The sequence below is a fragment of the Ovis aries genome, chromosome 1, assembly GCF_016772045.2.
Source record: "Ovis aries strain OAR_USU_Benz2616 breed Rambouillet chromosome 1, ARS-UI_Ramb_v3.0, whole genome shotgun sequence".
NCBI classification, from domain to species: Eukaryota; Metazoa; Chordata; class Mammalia; order Artiodactyla; family Bovidae; genus Ovis; species Ovis aries.
The window spans coordinates 201,408,164-201,426,728 of record NC_056054.1 but is presented as its reverse complement, the minus strand read 5'-3'; the positions used below and the strand labels follow the sequence as shown (position 1 = coordinate 201,426,728).

The 18,565-nt window shown below is 40.8% G+C and overlaps 1 protein-coding gene across 1 annotated transcript; it reads left to right on the top strand.

Moving 5' to 3' along the window:
* Nucleotides 1-2,575: 2,575 nt before the first annotated feature.
* DNAJB11 (DnaJ heat shock protein family (Hsp40) member B11) lies at nt 2,576-17,863 on the top strand. The gene is made up of 10 exons (XM_004003062.4): nt 2,576-2,836; nt 4,740-4,896; nt 9,513-9,610; nt 11,334-11,466; nt 13,222-13,364; nt 14,129-14,211; nt 15,419-15,476; nt 16,443-16,554; nt 16,780-16,939; nt 17,403-17,863. Exons 1-10 carry the CDS (start codon nt 2,769-2,771, stop codon nt 17,465-17,467), a joined length of 1,077 nt encoding a protein of 358 aa, XP_004003111.1. The 5' UTR covers nt 2,576-2,768; the 3' UTR covers nt 17,468-17,863.
* Nucleotides 17,864-18,565: the final 702 nt, after the last annotated feature.

The following is an 18,565-nucleotide window of genomic DNA, read 5'->3' as shown; positions in this document are numbered from 1 at the left end:
AGCTGTTATCTGAGTTTAAAAAGGAGTCACCCCTGTTAGGATCTGAGGGAAGAGTGTTTCAGGCAGAAAAAAAAACTAGAATAAAGGCCTTAACTAGGAATGAGCTTGATGTATTCAAAAAAGATAAAGGAAACTGTTTTGCTGGAAAACGTGGTAAGGAGTATACTAGGTGAAGGTACAGATCATGTACGTTTTTTGTTCTTTTTTTCCCAGCTTTATTAAAAAATAATGTTTCTTACTGGCCACATGTGGCTATAGAGCACTTGAAACTTGGCTAGTGGCACACTGGAATGATGCTGAGAGTCAAGGTGCATTCATTTATACATTCCTCCCTATGTCCTGCTTCCTGATTCTGACTTTTGCCTGCCACCTGCTGTGATCACTTGATCACCATAGCTGCATTGCCAATCATGGCTCAAATATTTATCTGTGAGGTTTGCTTTTTCTATTTAAGTTCCCATAAATTTTTATTTCATTATATTTATTCTGCAGATGATCACTGGCATGTTTGAACAGTATCATTCTCCCATTTCCCCAGCTCTTTATATTCTAGACTGAGAGATTTTAGATTATCAACTTAATCTGACTTTATACACATTTCTTATTTTTTGAGATGTAACAGTACAGACTTTTAGGATTGTACAGGAAGAGACTCTCGCCTTTGGGATGTTACTAGATTTTAGAACTAAGATATTTTCTAGGATTAACATTATTCTGAAAATTTGGGTGACTGCTTCAATTTCTTTCGTCTCATCCTCAGTCACCCCTTCTCTTCCTGAGGATGAGATAGGTGGATAGTATGATCGATTCAATGGACATGAGTTTGAGCAAACTACTGGAGATAGTGAAGGACAGGAAAGCCTGGCCTGCTGCTTTCCATGGGGTCGCAAAGAGTCAGATACAAACATGACTGAGCAACTGAACAAATCTGGTTCTTTATATTATCAATGTTTTAACATTGACTCAGCTAGGCCAGTATTCCTCTTTAAACTTTTTAGGCACTAGAGAATAATTAGGTAGATGGTTTATTTAAAGTTATATATTTAAAGTTATATATTTGCCTTTCCCTGCCTATTAATATTTTTAATGTGTATGATACCCAAGTGATATACATATATATAATTGATAAATTTTAAATCTCTTTAGACATTTCTTATGGGGCTTCCCTGGTGACTCAGTGGTAAAGAATCCGCCTGCCAATGCAGGAGACATGGTTTGATCCCCGGGTCAGGAAGATCCCCTGGAGAAGGAAATAGCGACCCACTCTAGTATTCTTGCCTGGAGAATCCCATGGACAGAGGAGCCTGGCAGGCTACAGTGCATGGGGTGACAAAGGGTTGGACACGACTTAGTGGCTAAACAAGTAAACATTATTATATTATCTAATAGCTAGTATACAGGCTGGGGATCTTATTGTTAAGTGCAACGGAAAGTCATTCAAGGCTTTTAAGCAGAGAAATTATATGATCTGACACGTGTGTAAAAAATCATGGCAGGGAAAAGGATCGGGGTGAGAAAGAGATCCTAAGATATTAGGAGTGGAGGCAGGGAGACCAGTTAGGAAGCCCTTGCCTGGTGGGAGATGATGTGACTTGGCCAAGAGGTGGTGGAGATATATAATAGTGGACAGATTCAAGAAATGGTTTAAAGGTAAAGATTCGGATAGGGGACACAGGAGAGAAATCAAGGAAGATACCTGAAGCTTTGCAGTGAACAACTAGGTGGTGATTTACTGAAATGAGCAAAGGGGTGGGTGGAAGGGGTCAGAGGGTCGTTTCTGGTTGTTTTTTTTTGTGTTGTTGTTCTTTTAAGTGTAATATTTATTATTCTTTGCGTGGTTACTATGTGCCAGACGCTGCGCTAGACGGCTTACAGATTAAAATTTCACAATACTATCAGTAAATGCTGTGCCTCAGTTTTGTAGAAAAGAAGCTTAGGCTTAGACTTGGGACAAGGCGCATGTTCTCACCGCTAGAAGTGGTGGAAGCTGAATTCGAACCTAAGTCTGTCTGCTTCCACGGACATCAGGCCTCTTCTTTGCGAAACGAAGACCGTTTCGCGTGAGTTTTGTTAGGAGAAGGCAAATCATGACCTAAGCGTCGCGTCCGTTGTACCGTTGACTTTCAGTCATTGTCCCCGCCCATCTCGCTCGCGTACCTCCTCCCGGGCGTCCAGCGCCTAGCTCTATATGAATGAAATTCCTAGACTTGTAACCAATATAAAACTTCCCTCCTGCAATTGGCCAGTGCTGGAGGAAGAGCCTTGTGATTGGTAGAGAGTCCAAGGAGGCGGGCGGAGGGAAACTTCTCGTACCGTGGACGCCGGCTCTAGGACGCATCCTACATCACCAATCTTTACGTAATTTTCTCCGACTGGCAGGTGCCTGGGCCGGACGGATTCCTGCGGCGGCGCGATTCTCTGACGTTTCCCCTTCTAATTGGCCGGGAGCTGCGGCTGCAGTCCCGAAGCCTAACTGGCCGCCCGCGCCGCCTCGGAGGTGAAGTGTACTGCACTGATTGGCTGTGAGGCGCCGGCCGCGTGTGATGTCCGGAGCAGCGATTGGCTCTGGCCCGCTAGGGGCTTCTCTCGCCGGGACTCGGGACTCCCGGGAAGTGGACTGGTAGAGGAGGGGGCAAGCTAGCTGTCGCTGCTAACTAAGTCGGAGACCCGGGCGTAAGACGGCTTCTCAGGGCCCGGTGGGCTGACGAGCCGACGCGGCGGCGGGGGCTGTGAGGAGTGCGGGGGACCGGGGCCGGCACAGAGGGACTATGGCCCCGCAGAACCTGGGCACCTTCTGCCTGTTGCTGCTGTACCTCATCGGGACCGTGATCGCCGGGTGAGGAATTGGAATCTGCGGGCACGGGGCCATTAAGTCAGTCTTGGCTAGGAAGCAGGCTGGGGAGAGAAGGGGACATTGTCCGACGGGGGGAGTGGTAGGGGGCGTTGCTGTGGTGAGGCGGTGGAGAGGAGGAGTGGGTAGTGTGGGCCAGGCTAGTGGGATGGAGAGGACGACAGTGGGTGACCCGGGAGATAGGGACTTAGACTCGGAAGCCCTAGAGCTAGATTTGCCCAGAGAAGCGAGGGTTGGATGCAGTGACAAACGCAACGTGGGATGAGGGGCTGCTGAGTTTGGAGAAGGGGACGATACAGTGTTAAGTCTACGACGAGCCGTTGGGCTGGCATTAAAGTGGGTGGGTTGTGATACCAGGCAAAGTGAGGAAGTGGGGAGAATAGGTAGGGTAGCCATGCCGGGACTGAAAGAAATTGGAATGAAGGAGCAAGGCAGACCCTTTGAAGAGCCCTTGTACCTTTCAGCTTCGTGAGATACTGAGCCTAAGCTGTCATGCCTCATTGTCTCTCCAGGAAGTATTCTTAGGGAGCTGAGTAGTATTACAAGCAGAGGGGAGAAACATTTCACGAATAGCCAGTAGACTGGAATTCTAGCCCCACCCAACTTATGAATTATGTGACTTTGAAAGAAAACCAAAATTCCCATCTTTGACATGAGGATGATAATGTGCCACCTGTTTGAAGGAAGCAGGACCTCCTGGACTCTAGAGATTCTCCAGCCTTTAAGATCCACTGTCCTGTAGGGCCGGTATCCACTGAATTTGATATGTCAGGCTCATATTTAGAATGTGGAAAATAGTAAATCCTTAGCTTCTGACAAATTTGTAGGTTACTCTGAAAGAAGAAAGCACTACCTAGAAGAACTTGACACTTTTAAGTGCTTATTATTCTCTTAAAAGTCCCCCCACCCCGTGTGCATATATGCTTAAACTTTTTTTTTTCCCTTGTGAAACATCTTATATTTCTAAAATAAAAATCTTCTTCTCCTAGGTAAAACTTTATTGTATTTTTAACATGTTTTTGTTAGCACTTTTTGCACTTAAAGCAATGTGTACCTTAAGTTGTTGAACAAGATGTCAGCATGCTGCTGCTGCTGCTAAGTTGCTTCAGTCGTGTCCAACTCTGTGCCATCCCACAGATGGCTGCCCACCAGGCTGCCCCGTCCCTAGGATTCTCCAGGCAAGAACACTGGAGTGAGTTGCCACTTCCTCCTCCAATGCATGGAGTCGCAAAGAGTCGGACACGACTGAGTGAGTGAACTGACTGAATGACTGCAAAATTGATATTTTCTCTTTTTCAGCGCAAAACTCCACAACTCATACATTCAAATGAATGTTATTCTCTTTTCAGGCTTCTCTTGTTTGGGCTTTGACTTAACTTCTGTGTTAACCTTTGAAGTTAATTTCAGCCACTTCATCTTTAACATTCAAAGAGTGCTACTGTTAGAATGTTTATGTGATACAATTTTTTTGGATAAAGAAAATCATCCTTTGAGATTATTTGATCTTTGGAAGCAGTCAAGTCATTTGAAGTCGATAATAGAGGATGACAAAGAGACTCAATTTGATTATAGCGGTATGACCATAAAATAAGAAAATGACTTTCTTGACTAAAACTAGTTATCCTAAGAATGCCACAGATACTTTGAATAATCCTAGCATTGTTCAAAAAGTACATAGCCTCTCATTATGATTGCTTCAGTGTATGAAACTCATTACAAATTCTGGTGTGGTTTTTTAAGTCATTCTTTTTGTGTGTCACATATGTACCTTCATTTTCCTACCTCTTTGCTCAGACACAAACCTAAATGTAAAGGAAAAAATTTCACTTTTAAAAATGTAATGTATAACCCTTTAATGAAGTATCTTCTCCCTCTCCTGCATCCCCAGGCGAGACTTCTATAAGATCTTGGGGGTGCCTCGCAGTGCCTCTATAAAGGATATTAAAAAGGCCTACAGAAAACTAGCCCTGCAGCTTCATCCTGACCGGAATCCTGATGATCCACGGGCACAGGAGAAATTCCAGGATCTGGGTGCTGCTTATGAGGTGAGTCAGGAAGAAGGTAAAGTATAAACAAAACCTTGCAGATACAGAAAAGACCATGTAACGCAGAGTAACACTCCCGTTTTTCAGGTCACTTTTTAAAAGAAATAGACAGTAGATAAAAGTAGTGCTCAGTGCTGTATTGTACATGTATTTTAGAAGGTACTACTTCCTGCCCTTTTCATATCAGCATTTGTTTTATTAAGGAGAGTAGTGTTGAAAAAGATGAATGAAAGCAGATAGAATTGGTAGATTAATAGTAGATTGGAAGTTGGAGCCAGAAGCAGAAACAAAATCTAAATGAGGATTGCAAATCCACCCGCCTACGTGGACCAGGCAGATAATATGCATGGCAGGTATTAGGTAAAACAGGAGAGTGGATATTCTGCCTCCATTTTAGCAATCATCAGGGAATGAAGAGGACTCTGACAAACTGAAGACTTCTTGACTCATTTCAAGGGGGCAGCTGTTATTCAACCCCAACCAGTTTTTGCCATATATAGATGTAAGCACTGTGTTGCCAGATCATTTAATTTTTCTAGAGGAGTGGAATCCCTGATTTTTTTGGTAAATTTTCGTGGTTATAACGTGTTGGGAACTAATTCAATTTAAAATTTTCTTTTATGTGCAGATCAAAGAAAACATAGCTATAGTTTGAATTTACAACCTCTAATCTAGAGGTTAAAACATTTTGATGTGTATCATTTCATTTAATCTTCATTAGGACAACATGAAATATAGTAGAGCTGGGCATATTCTTATTCCCATTTTCTTTCTTTTTCATTTTTAACAACACAGAGGAGTATTTACTGAATCCTAATCACCTTTTTTACTGTTTGAAAAACCGTTTCACACAGAACCATTTTACACAACACCATGGTGAAAAAATTTTTACAAATAAGCAGCTGATAATCTTTCATGTGTATTAATATAAGAGTTAGCTGCTTAGCATGTGTTGCAATTCACCTTTCCCCTAGAAATAGGATAAGAGATTGGTGGTTATATTTTTTTTTCAGCTTTGTTGAGATATAATTGATAAATGAAATTGTAAGATATGTAAAGTGTATGTTGTGGTGATTTGATATGTGTATACATTGTGAAAGGATTTTGCTCAGTCCCTCACATCATGTATTTCTTTTTATAGTGAGGACATTTACTTTCTGCTTTCTTCACAGCTTGCAGCTATACAATACATTGTTATCAGTTCTAGTCACCATTTATTCCCATTTTCTAAAAGGGCACAGAAAAAATTAATTTGACTCTAGTAGTCAGGGAGCTGACACTGTTTCCACTGTTTCCCCATCTATTTCCCATGAAGTGATGGGACCGGATGCCATGATCTTCCTTTTCTGAATGTTGAGCTTTAAGCCAACTTTTTCACTCCTCTTTCACTTTCATCAAGAGGCTTTTAGTTCCTCTTCACTTTCTGCCATAAGGGTGGTATCATCTGCATATCTGAGGTTATTGATATTTCTCCCGGCAATCTTGATTCCAGCTTGTGTTTCTTCCAGTCCAGCGTGTCAGACTTTATCTTTTTGGGCTCCAAAATCACTGCAGATGGTGACTGCAGCCATGAAATTAAAAGATGCTCACTCCTTGGAAGAAAAGTTATGACCAACCTAGATAGCATATTCAAAAACATTACTTTGCCAACTAAGGTCCGTCTAGTCAAGGCTATGGTTTTTCCAGTAGTCATGTATGGATGTGAGAGTTGGACAGTGAAGAAGGCTGAGCGCCAAAGAATTGATGCTTTTGAACTGTGGTGTTGGAGAAGATTCTTGAGAGTCCCTTGGACTGCAAGGAGATCCAATCAGTCCATTCTGAAGGAGATCAGCCCTGGGATTTCTTTGGAAGGAATGATGCTAAAGCTAATACTCCAGTACTTTGGCCACCTGATGCGAGGAGTTGACTCATTGGAAAAGACTCTGATGCTGGGAGGGATTGGGAGCAGGAGGAGAAGGGGACGACAGAGGATGAGATGGCTGGATGGCATCACTGACTTGATGGACTTGAATCTGAGTGAACTCCGGGAGTTGGTGATGGACAGGGAGGCCTGGCGTGCTGCAATTCATGGGGTCGCAAAGAGTCGGACACGACTGAGTGAACTAAACTGAACTGAACTGAGTCAGGGAGCTACAGCTTCTGAATTCAGATTAAATCCCTATATAGTGAGAAGATTGGAAACAAGTCTGGAAAATATTTTAGTGGAGGAAACCACAAAGAGGGGATTCCTAAGGCCGCCTGGGTTAAAGAAGTGAATGAAGTAAAAGTGATTTATATGCACATGAAACTTAAAATTAATGAGGTTTCCCTTTCTTCTCTCAACACCTATAGGACCAAAATTCCTAACCTTAGGCTCACAAATAAACTTGAGAGAGTTGGTGGACCCTCTTAAATTACTATATGTAACATTTTGTTTCTTGTTAATATGGATTCCATGTTTTGCACTTTATTTACCATGAATACTCCCATTACTTGATAGAAACCCAATAATCAAAACTATTTTCTGGGAGAACTGTTGCTAAGGATTTTCCATCCTCTTTGTAGATTCTCCATGTTGTTTCACCATGACCTAGGCAGGCTATACATGCATCATTCAATGAAATTGCATTTTAACTCAGAGCCTTTCTAGTCCCCAGTTCAAATTTTCTTTCTTCTTTGTGTCATTCATTTGATTGCCTGTCTTTGGTCCTTGGATAAATCAGTGTCCACAAATCAAAATCTCACTAAAGTTGAAGGGTCTATTGTGAATACGTCTATCTTCTCTACTGAGCTGAGATTACTGCAGGTAATTAGTTGAGACTGGTTGATTGGCCAGTCAACTAAGAAATTCCTCTCTTTCTCTTAAAAATAAAAGTTTCCAAGACTGGAATAAAACTGCATTCTTTAGACAGAAGAGAAGTGAGGAGTAAGTGAATGATAATAGATAACTTTAAGGGTAGTTTTGGATGAGTTATTACAGAAGCCTCCTATGTCCAAAAAGAAGCTGACTTAAAAATAGTCTTTGGGGGGGGTTTGAAATGGAATTTCTTATGGATCCAATGTAGAATTAATTTCTTTGCCAAGGCAAGAACAGAGAAGTGGACTTGAAAGTGAAAATATTGAAAATCCCAATAACATAATAATGAGGGTTTTTCTGTTTTGTTTTTTAAGTTAACTCTGCCCATTTCTATTTCCCCAAAGTAGCTTTTTTTTTTTTTTTAAAGGATATTTACCAAACCCTTTATTTTTCACCTGCTCTATCATAGTGGCTTTAGTTGAGTACTCAAGTCACTTCTAGTCTAACTCGTTTCTCTTTGATTTTAAGAATGCTCACTTTCTTATACACTGACTTTCTTCTTATCCTTCTGAATGTATATTAAATGTTAATAGTTTTTTTTTTTTTACTGTGGCTCCTTACACATCATTCAGGCCCTGAGCCAAAAATGTGTCCTATTTACATATGCCAACCAGATCTTCCCTTTCTTTTGCTGAGTCAACAAGCCCCATATATTTCCAACCTTTTTTTTTCCTGAGCCAACACAAGTATGAGTTTCGAATAACTTTTTCCTTCCGTCTGCTGTCTAAATAGAAATGTAAGAATACCAAAGAGCATAAAGTTGTTGAATTTTCAGTTATGTTGTTGTTTAGTTGCTAAGTTCCGTCAGTCTCTTTGTGATGCCATGGGACTGTAGCTCGCCAGGCTCCTCTGCCCATGGAATTCTCCAGACAGGAATTCTGGAGAGGGTTGCCATTTCCTTCTCCAGGGGGTCTTCCCAACCCAGGGATCAAACCTGCATCTCCTGCTTAGCAGGCGGATTCTTTACCACTGAGCCACCTGGAAAGCCCCTTCAAAGTGCATATATTTCAGAATGCTGTCAGTAAATGGGAAGCTTTTTTTGGAAGGCAAATTTTGAATAACGCTGAAGCTTATTTTGTTTTACATTCTTTATTCTAGATATGAAATGGTCCCAGTGAGAAAGCATATACTTATGACTGAGCATCTGGTTTTCTAAAACCATTAAAACTTTAGAAAGTCTTTTTTCAAGTTGTGAAATTGAGCTTGAGCATCCTTCGTAGAGCAGTATCCCTTTTCACTTTTTGCAATTCAGACTCGGGACATTGTGAGCTGTATGTGCCAGACAGCACTCTTCCACAAATGGATTTCTACATATATCAAAAGAATGAAAGGGGAATATGAAAATATTGCAGTGTAGACCTTTCTGGAAACCTGTCATTTGATTTTCTCGACTTGCCAATCTCTTAATTTGTGTGGGGTAGTGTCGGGTAGAGCTTATGGTATAGGAATTCATCTCACTCTTTCCTGTTACTGCCCTCACATTCATAGCCATGTCGCTAATCTTGTTAGTGCTAATCTGCATGATGTTTATGCAGCTCCTTGAGTTCTGATCAATTTAAATTAAAAACATGAGTTGAGCATTGTGAAAAGTTACAAAGTGAACGCGGATCAAAGAATTTATTAACTCTTAAACATGCCTTAATACCATACATAATGAAAACCACCATCCACTAAAATTTTACACACAGTATCAGAGTTTAAAAATTTTAAAACATGAATGTGAATGCACCTTACCAGACCATTTTTCATAATCGTTTCCTCCACTGGCTTTTGCCCCCAGGTTCTGTCGGACAGTGAGAAACGGAAACAGTATGACACATATGGTGAAGAGGGCTTGAAAGATGGCCATCAGAGCTCCCATGGAGACATTTTTTCACAGTAAGTAATTTATCCATCTGCAAAGTATTAGTGTCTGAGAGTGGATCACTTAGTGATTATTGAAGAATTATCCTTGCTCCCTTGCTCAGAATCTTTTGATGAAAAGTACAACTCAACTGATCCTTGACCAGCAGGTCATTCATCATCCTTTGTATGGGAATATACCTCTCTATTTTCACAAAGCTCCAGCAAAGATGGGTAGTACTTATAGGGATGTCCTTCTAGCCAACCATATCAGTTGAATCAATTCCCACTCTGTTGGGGGTGATATATGTTGGAAACCAGTTCATTTTGTCTCCTCGCTGTCTTCAGATCTGCAAACCACTTACTGAGCAAGATGATTCTTGTAAGAGAGAGAAATTCCTGCTCCTATACCCAGAGCTGCCTCTTCATCCTGGCAGCAAGAAAGGGATGATTGTGATCATCAGCATTGGTGGAAGGAGTCAGGGCAGAGAACTCTCCGTCTCTTGCTGCTCCCGGCTTTCTGAGCATGCTGAGTGGCTGGATGATAAACACCTTACCTTCCCACTCTTTGAGGCCCACTTTATTGAACATTTGAATTTTCATGTGCTCTGATGATGCATAAATAGGTGGTCTTGATCGGGGGTTTTGAGTCAAATTATAAATAAAAAGATATTTGAATATGCATTTCTGTGGGGGGAGGATGCAATGCTTTCTTCAGATTCTTATAAAGAGTTTTGTGAACTCAAAAAAGTAAGAATCACAGTTGCTATGTTTAGTGTTTGGGGGTGACAGTAGATTTTCAGGACCTGTGAAGATGTGTGAGTAATATGGTTAGGAAATCCTGCTTTTCCCCAGGATTGATTTGGCTGCTTTAGCCTACCAGGGAAGTGTTCTGTTCAAACCTCTTGGCAGTTAGAAGTGATACCCAGAGATGCCAGAAAGAGAAAAGGCTCTGCCCATGCCCCTCCTGCATCAAAATCCTCTCCCTCTGCTTTTATTCAAGATTCAGGGAGTCTGTTCACCGAGACTGGGGGATTTTTTGTCTTTTTTTTTCTGGAGGGAGGAGTTGAGGGGTTGTATAGTTGTCATCACTATGCTAACATCTGAGACTTCTTAACCAAAATTTAAGACTAAAATTAGAACTCCTATGGAGTTAAAGGTCACTGTTTATATTAAAGTGATGCTTCTGTTATTTAACACAAGTTAATTTTGACCATATGAGACCAGAACTTCCTTTTCTGTCAGGTCCAGAGTTTTACTGAGGCTGATGCTTTTTTAGTTTAATTATGTATCCAAGATTTTTGTACAAAGCAGTAGCTTCTTTCACCAAAGTTAGTATCTAAAAAGCATATAAAGGTGAACACTACAAGAGTCCAAAATTACTGTTGGTTTCAGCAATACATGGGCTTATATATACTATACCCTTTCTCAACATCTCCATTATATTCTGATATTTGTCAGTATTAAAGAGATTATTTTTTCATTGATTTATAATTCATTGGCATACTTTGTACACTGTATTGTATATCTAGACAATATTAAAAAGTAGTTTTTTTGTGTTGGGGCAATATATATGTGCTGTATATTTATACTGTAAATACTATATAAGTTATATATGATGTTATTACTTCAGTGTATTAAAAATGTCTTTCAGTTTTGCTCATTGGTAGGTCACAATATTTTATCAGTGTGAAGAAAACTAAAATTATAAGAGGTGAATTCTGATTTCTTTTCCTGATGATTTTACACTTACCAACAGCTTCTTTGGAGATTTTGGTTTCATGTTTGGAGGAACCCCTCGTCAGCAAGACAGAAATATTCCAAGAGGAAGTGATATTATTGTAGATCTAGAAGTCACTTTGGAAGAAGTGTATGCAGGAAATTTTGTAGAAGTAAGTCCAAATTTTGCACCTATTCATATTAACTCTAGAATGTGTTCTTATGACTAAAACTAAGAGGTTTCTGGGTACCTTCTCTGTCTTTTAGGAAGGGGGGCAGTGCGTAGAATTGAATGAATCATAATCCATGATTATGTTCCATGGACTAATGATTAGTTCATGATACGCTGTAATTGTTTCATGAACTCATCTCTCAGCCCAAGAACTTAATAAAACAATAAACCAGGACTTATATCTACCTACATGCTACTTCCCTATTCCATCCCCCCACCTCCCTTCCAAGGTGACTACGTCATATCCTGAGTTTCATCTCTATTGCCACTCTTTATTTGTCCTATTATATGTGAATGTATACCTGAATAGTATTTCGTTCACTCACATTGTTTCTGACTTTTTGAAAACAACATCAGACTACATTATCTTCTGAGACTGGCCTCTTTTTACTTACTCTTAATATTGTCAGGATTCACCCATGTTGTTGCTTACAGCTGTAATTCTATTGAATAGAATTTCACTGTGACCACATTGGATCAATAGGCATGTAGGTTGTTTCCAGTTTTTTTTCCAGTTCCAAACAGTGCTATTAGGAAGCCTTATACCTATATTCAGGTACAGAGATTAATTTCCCATGTTCCCTTGCAGGCCTGTTATCTGTAGTCATTGGCTATACATAATGTACACATCACTTTCTTATAGTTAGCAAATTCCTTGTTAATCTAATTGTAAAAAATGTATGTGACCTTGCTATTTAAATGCCCCCATGGTCGATTCTTTTTAAGAAAAATAATTACTCTAAAAGAGCATAGTGGTTAGAAGTGCAGACTTTGGAGCTAGACTTGCCTGATTTAGAGTCCTGGCTCTGCCATACATTGGTTGTGTGACCTTGGTCATATTACTGAGCCCTTCTGTGCTTTCATTCCATTCTCTGTAAAATGGAGATGATAGCAGCATCTGTGTCATAAAGAGTTCATAAATACATGTGATTAGGGCCTTGCTTGGCACATATTAAGTGCCATAACTGTTAGCTCTAATTACTTTTATTGTTTATTCTGTTGAACTGGGCTTCATACGTTAGTAGGCTTTGAGGGATTTTTCTCCAAGCATTCGCCTCATTCAGCTGCATAGGCATGCATTTCTTCATATATTTTATTATATATGAAGGATATAATATATATATCCTTTGATTTGGAGGGATCAGAATATTTGATTGCAGTCAGCTACAAGGAGATGCTCATTGTGTCTCTTCTTACAGGCTGAGTATCTAGATTGAGGCAGCATTGGAAAACAGTGCCAGATTGAATTGCCTGAAACAAGGAAGTGTTTTCATGAGGTTAATCATGGCTAATCTTGGAGTGGGAGCCACATGCCAGCTTTTGAAGGCTGTGGTTGTTCTTCAGGGCTCCTGCTTTACACAGCTCAAATTTCTCGAGAAATAGTAATTCTGTGGACTATGTTAACTCAGTAGTATTTCTTTGTGGCTTAGAAAAAGTGGTCCTATGCACACTATCTTCTAGTTCTCTTTCTTACCCTCCTCTCTCTCCTCCAGCTTTAGAATTTGAGTCCGTTAAAGATCCATTTACTACAGTCCTGTGTGGGGGCTGACTTGTAACTCCTCCAGGACTTCCCTCAGCTGTGGGTCTCCCTGAAGGATGGCTTGGGAGAGAAGGGAAGGTTCCAGCCCAGATCTGGTGAGGAAACTGAAATCTGGGGGATGCAAAGAGAAGCTTATGCTGTGTGTGCACTTCCTAGGTGGTTAGAAACAAACCCGTGGCGAGGCAGGCCCCTGGCAAACGGAAGTGCAACTGCAGGCAGGAGATGCGGACCACCCAGCTGGGCCCTGGGCGCTTCCAGATGACCCAGGAGGTAGTCTGCGACGAGTGCCCGAATGTCAAGTGAGTAGAAGCACCTTGTTCGCTCTGCCAAAGGACACTTTAATCATCTCATTGGTTTAATAAAATGCCAGTGGTCCATACCTAGATTTTTTTTCCTTCCCTCTCTTCCTCGTGTCCTGCCAGAGGACAGAGCAAAGAAATTTACATTTTTGTTTCTTCTTAAAGTATCTCTTCTGAATGTCTTCTTTTATGTCCATAAACGAATCAGCTTTATTTCTGAATATTCTTAAAGTTGTTGATATTCCATTTTTTTCTACTTGGAATATTTAGAGCAATCTTATATGTCTAGCTAAATTTCAGATTAGAGACATATTGTTTGCTGATTATATTGTGAACACAACTATTTATTGAACCTTCAGTTGTATATATTAAATCTAGCTCATTTATTTGTGGGATCGGGGGGAAAAATCAGATAGGATAAACTCACCTGTTAGATTTTCTGATAAACATGACACTGTCCTTTCAGGTGGACACTGATGTAAGTGTAAGTGCTTTTCTCTGTTACTGATCCTCATGTTAAAACAGCCAGCCAACTATAGGCCCTTTTGGAATCAGTGGTTGCGTGATTACGTGACACATAGAAGCTTTGCCCTGGCATTTGGCAGGTGGAAGGTGTGAATGGATATCGATTGGCTTTGTCATCTAGAGATATAGCCTAGTCTTCCAAGAAACAGTAGATTGAGTAGATAAAACTTGAATTATCTGTGTCTGGGATTTGGTTTATATTTTCATTTGCTTTTCCTTTTAAATTCTCTTTGTCTCAGACTAGTGAATGAAGAACGAACACTGGAGGTAGAAATTGAACCTGGGGTGAGAGACGGCATGGAGTACCCCTTTATTGGAGAAGGTGAAATATTGACATTGATGTTTTATTATCATAACTTTCTGCTCTCTGATTGCTTATGAATACCTCCCACCTCACCCCATACTTCATGGCCACGTAATAAATGCATGCATCATTTCTAACACACTTCCATTGTTTTTTAGGATACAGGAAGCTTTTTGTGACCACCTTTAAGCTGTAGCATTACTGTTTATCCTTTGAATACGATGACCAAAAGTTACTGTCTAGTAGCCTAAGTTGGACTTCCCAGGTGGTGCTAGTGATAAAGAACCTGCTTGCCAGTGCAGGAGGCATAAGAGACGTGGGTTTGATCCCTAGATCAGGAAGATCCCCTGGAGGAAGGCATAGCAACCCACTTCAGTATTCTTGCCTGGAGAATCCCATGGACAGAGGAGCTTGGAGGGCTATGGTCCATGGGGTCACAAAGAATCAGACATGACTGAGTGACTTAACATGCACACACAGCCTAAATTATATCAAAGTTTAAGATGTTCAGAACTTAATGGATTAATTTGAACTCCCCAATAAAAGAAGAGACGTAACTCTAATTGACATTAATAAGATGCTCTCAGACCTCATTTTGGGGTTAAATTTAAAACTCTAAAGAAAAAATAGCTTTAAAATATAAGGTTCATATATATGGAATTTAGAAAGATGGCAATGATGACCCTGTATGCAAGACAGCAAAAAAGACACAGATGTGTATAACGGACTTTTGGACTCAGAGGGAGAGGGAGAGGGTGGGATGATTTGGGAGAATGGCATTCTAACATGTATACTATCATGTAAGAATCGAATCGCCAGTCTATGTCTGACGCAGGATACAGCATGCTTGGGGCTGGTGCATGGGGATGACCCAGAGAGATGTTATGGGGAGGGAGGTGGGAGGGGGGTTCATGTTTGGGAACGCATATAAGAATTAAAGATTTTAAAATTAAAAAAATTAAAAAATAAAATTTAAAAAATATAAGGTTCAGAAATCAGTGAATCATTCTTTGTTTAGGAAATAGGTCAACTTATTTACTGCTGTGCCTGAGGCACAGGTGAGCCTCACTAATAATCTAAAATTTGATATAACCAGGTAGGGAGACTGTGCTCACAGATAGGCTTAACAGTCAAAGCCCAAGTTAGTGGCTTTAAAAACTTTTTTCAGCTACCAAACAGATTTGCAGTGTTCTGCTTACAGTGTGTGGTAATCTCTTCTGAGTAGGTGAGCCTCACGTGGATGGAGAGCCAGGAGACCTGCGGTTCCGAATCAAAGTTGTCAAGTAAGTCATCTCAGTTTGGAAGTCTTCTTTGGGTTGGAGCCCCTTATTGAGCTTAAATATTTATTTACTCAGGACTTAAGATTCTAAACGATGTTGGTTGGAGAGCGTTGATAAGACAAGTAAGGAGGTGTGAAAGAGAAGCAGATGAGGAGGTCAGAGATATTAACTGAGGAAATGCGCCCCATGCAATAATGGGAGACTTTTCCATAGACAGAACCTACTGTGACGTTATCTGCAGCTGCTGGGCAGCTTCCCTGGTTGCCTCTCTTCAACATGCAGTGCCCCTTACATAAGAATTTTACCTGGAAGTCAGGCTTTCTTGGTTACCACTTCGGAGACCAGTGATGCCTCTGCTTCTAAGGATTCACTGAAACAAGATTCCCACCCAAATATGGAGAAATGGGCCCCCAATGCCAAAGAATTTTCTCTCTCAGAGCACTCCTTAATCTCAGTGATCTTTCCCCAGTGTTCTTCATCTGCCTTGTCTTTCTGATCACTTCCTGGGAAACTGGGATATGTTCTGTTTCCTGAATGAACCTAGTCCCTTCTCAAGTCCATATCTTTGCCAGAATTCCCTCTTGTCCTGTCCCCAGTCTCCCATGCACCCTCCTTATCTACAGCTTCAGAGCTGACCGGGCCTTTATAAACCCAGCTCTGGGATCCCCACCGATCTCTGATGCCCTTCTCCCCCAACTCCATGGCCAGAAGTCCTCTTTTTTCCGTAATCTGATTACTTGTATTTTAATTATATGCTTTTGCTGATCACAAGCTCCTGAAGATGAAGGCTTAATAAATCCTACTAACTTTATAGTCTCTATTAATTCTATACACAAAGGAGTGTCTTAAGAGATGCTTATTGCTTGAAAGAGTGGCAACCATCCTTTTCCATGACTTTTCTAAAAAGTTTTTGAACTCTTCCAAAAAAAGACTTTGGAAGTTACTGATCTTTACCTTGTTCTCTTCCAGGCACTCCATATTTGAAAGGCGAGGAGATGACTTATACACAAATGTGACAATCTCCCTCGTAGAGTCTCTGGTGGGCTTTGATATGGACATTACTCACTTAGATGGTCACAAGGTAAGCAAACTAGTTCTTTTAAAAGTCCTGTCCTTTTAAAGCCTTCCTGTGGCTGATGTTGAGGTTACTTCAGTCCTTTGGAGCCACAGAGACATGTTTTGCTTGCCCCTTCATCCTGGTGCTCTGCTGAGCTGTGAAATGAGCTCTGGGTATCAGTGCTCACTGGAAGCTGTGGGTTGTGTTCCGAGAGTACAGTCCTTCTCTACATCCCCTTTTGCTTTCCAGGTACATATTTCCCGGGATAAGATCACCAGACCCGGAGCCAAGCTATGGAAGAAAGGGGAAGGGCTCCCCAACTTTGACAACAACAACATCAAGGGCTCTTTGATAATCACTTTCGATGTGGATTTTCCAAAAGAACAGTTGTCAGAGGAAGCAAGAGAAGGTGAGGGTATAATGTTTATTGTTCAGGGAAAGATGAGTTCTGCTTTAGAAGGATCAGAGGCTTGGAGGGTGAAGGCTACAATGGTTGCTTGAGAAGAGGGCCCAGGTGGTGGGTCGTAAGTAAAAACGAAAAGGTAAAGGAGAAAGGAAAGAGATCAAAAGTGGAAAGAGGACAGAGAAGAAGAGATGGAAGACAGCTGAAGAGCTTTCTGTTCATTCCAACTGCCTCTTCTCGTGGAATTTTGTGGGGTGTGTGTGTTGTATGTCTGCCTGAGACACAAAGACAAGGGATTCCCTTGGATGTGCGTGTATGGGTATCCTCACGTGATGAAGTTGGACATGGGTGGTTACCTGTTTAATTCAGATCCATGCTTGTCCTAGGGCCTTTTGTGGAGCCTTCCTGTGAGACATGCTCTTTAAGCTACATTTTTGTTAATGGAGTCATTTGTTCATTCTTCCTCCAGGTATCAAACAGCTGCTGAAACAAGGATCAGTGCAGAAGGTTTACAATGGACTGCAAGGATATTAAGAATGAATAAAATTGGACTTTGTTTTAAAATAAGTGAATCAGCGATATTTATTATCTGCAGGGGTTTTTTTTGTGTGTGTGTATTTTTGTTTTCATTTTCAATATGCAAGTTTGATTTAATTTTTTTTCTTCTAATGATCGTCATGAAATGAGTAAGCGGGCTTAAGAATTTGTCCATTTGTGTTGAGAAAAGAATGACCAGCAAAAGGTTTAACAATACCTCTCCCTTTGGGATTTATGTCTGGTGCTGCCACCCGAGTTTCAAGAATTAAAGCTGCAAGAGGACTCCAGAAGCAAAAAGACACTATACAAAGGGTTGGAGTTAATGGTTAGCTGTTTCATTTGAAATGCCAACTGGAGAAGTCTGTTTTTAAATACATTCTTTTGTTAATTTTTTTCTTGACTCCTGTTTCTTGTTGGTTTAGCTCCCCTGTTGTCTCTCCCATCTCCATCTGTTTTCCTTGCCATTTTTCCTTAATCAGCCTCATTTCCCTCCCTGGGACCTGTGTGCTAGTTGGATTTTCCTCCCATGAAGCAAGATGAACGCACAAACCTGTGAGAGAGTGGTGAAGTCCCCATACCCAGTTAAACACACATGGCACTTTCTAGAGAGGAGCCTGAAGAAATTAGAGATGAGAGTGGGTGAAACATGCCCCTAATTATCCTTGAGAAAGTATATTCCTTCTCATTTTAATTAGGGAATAGTAAAATCTGACATGGGAACTTTACTGTTTAGAAAGCACTTTTCATGTCTCCAATCTCAGGTGACATGTTTAACAAGTCTTTGGCTTGTGCTGGGAACTAGGATTGTTGTTGCCCCTAGAAAATGAAATTTAAAGTACTAGAGTAACAAATTTACATTTCCTTCTGTCAGTGGCACCTAATTCAGGTGGTATTTGACCTCAATATATGTGAATTTGGAACCTCTTTCCTTTTTCTTCATTATGTGGTCAGATCACACTCTTCTCTACTTTAGCTAGTGAATGTTTCAATGTTGTTGAACAACTGTTGCAGAGGGTTTATGGAGTGGCTGTCTAGCCATCAGTATGGTTCCAGCAACATTCCTGTCTATGTCTATATAACAGCCAAAGCTGCTGT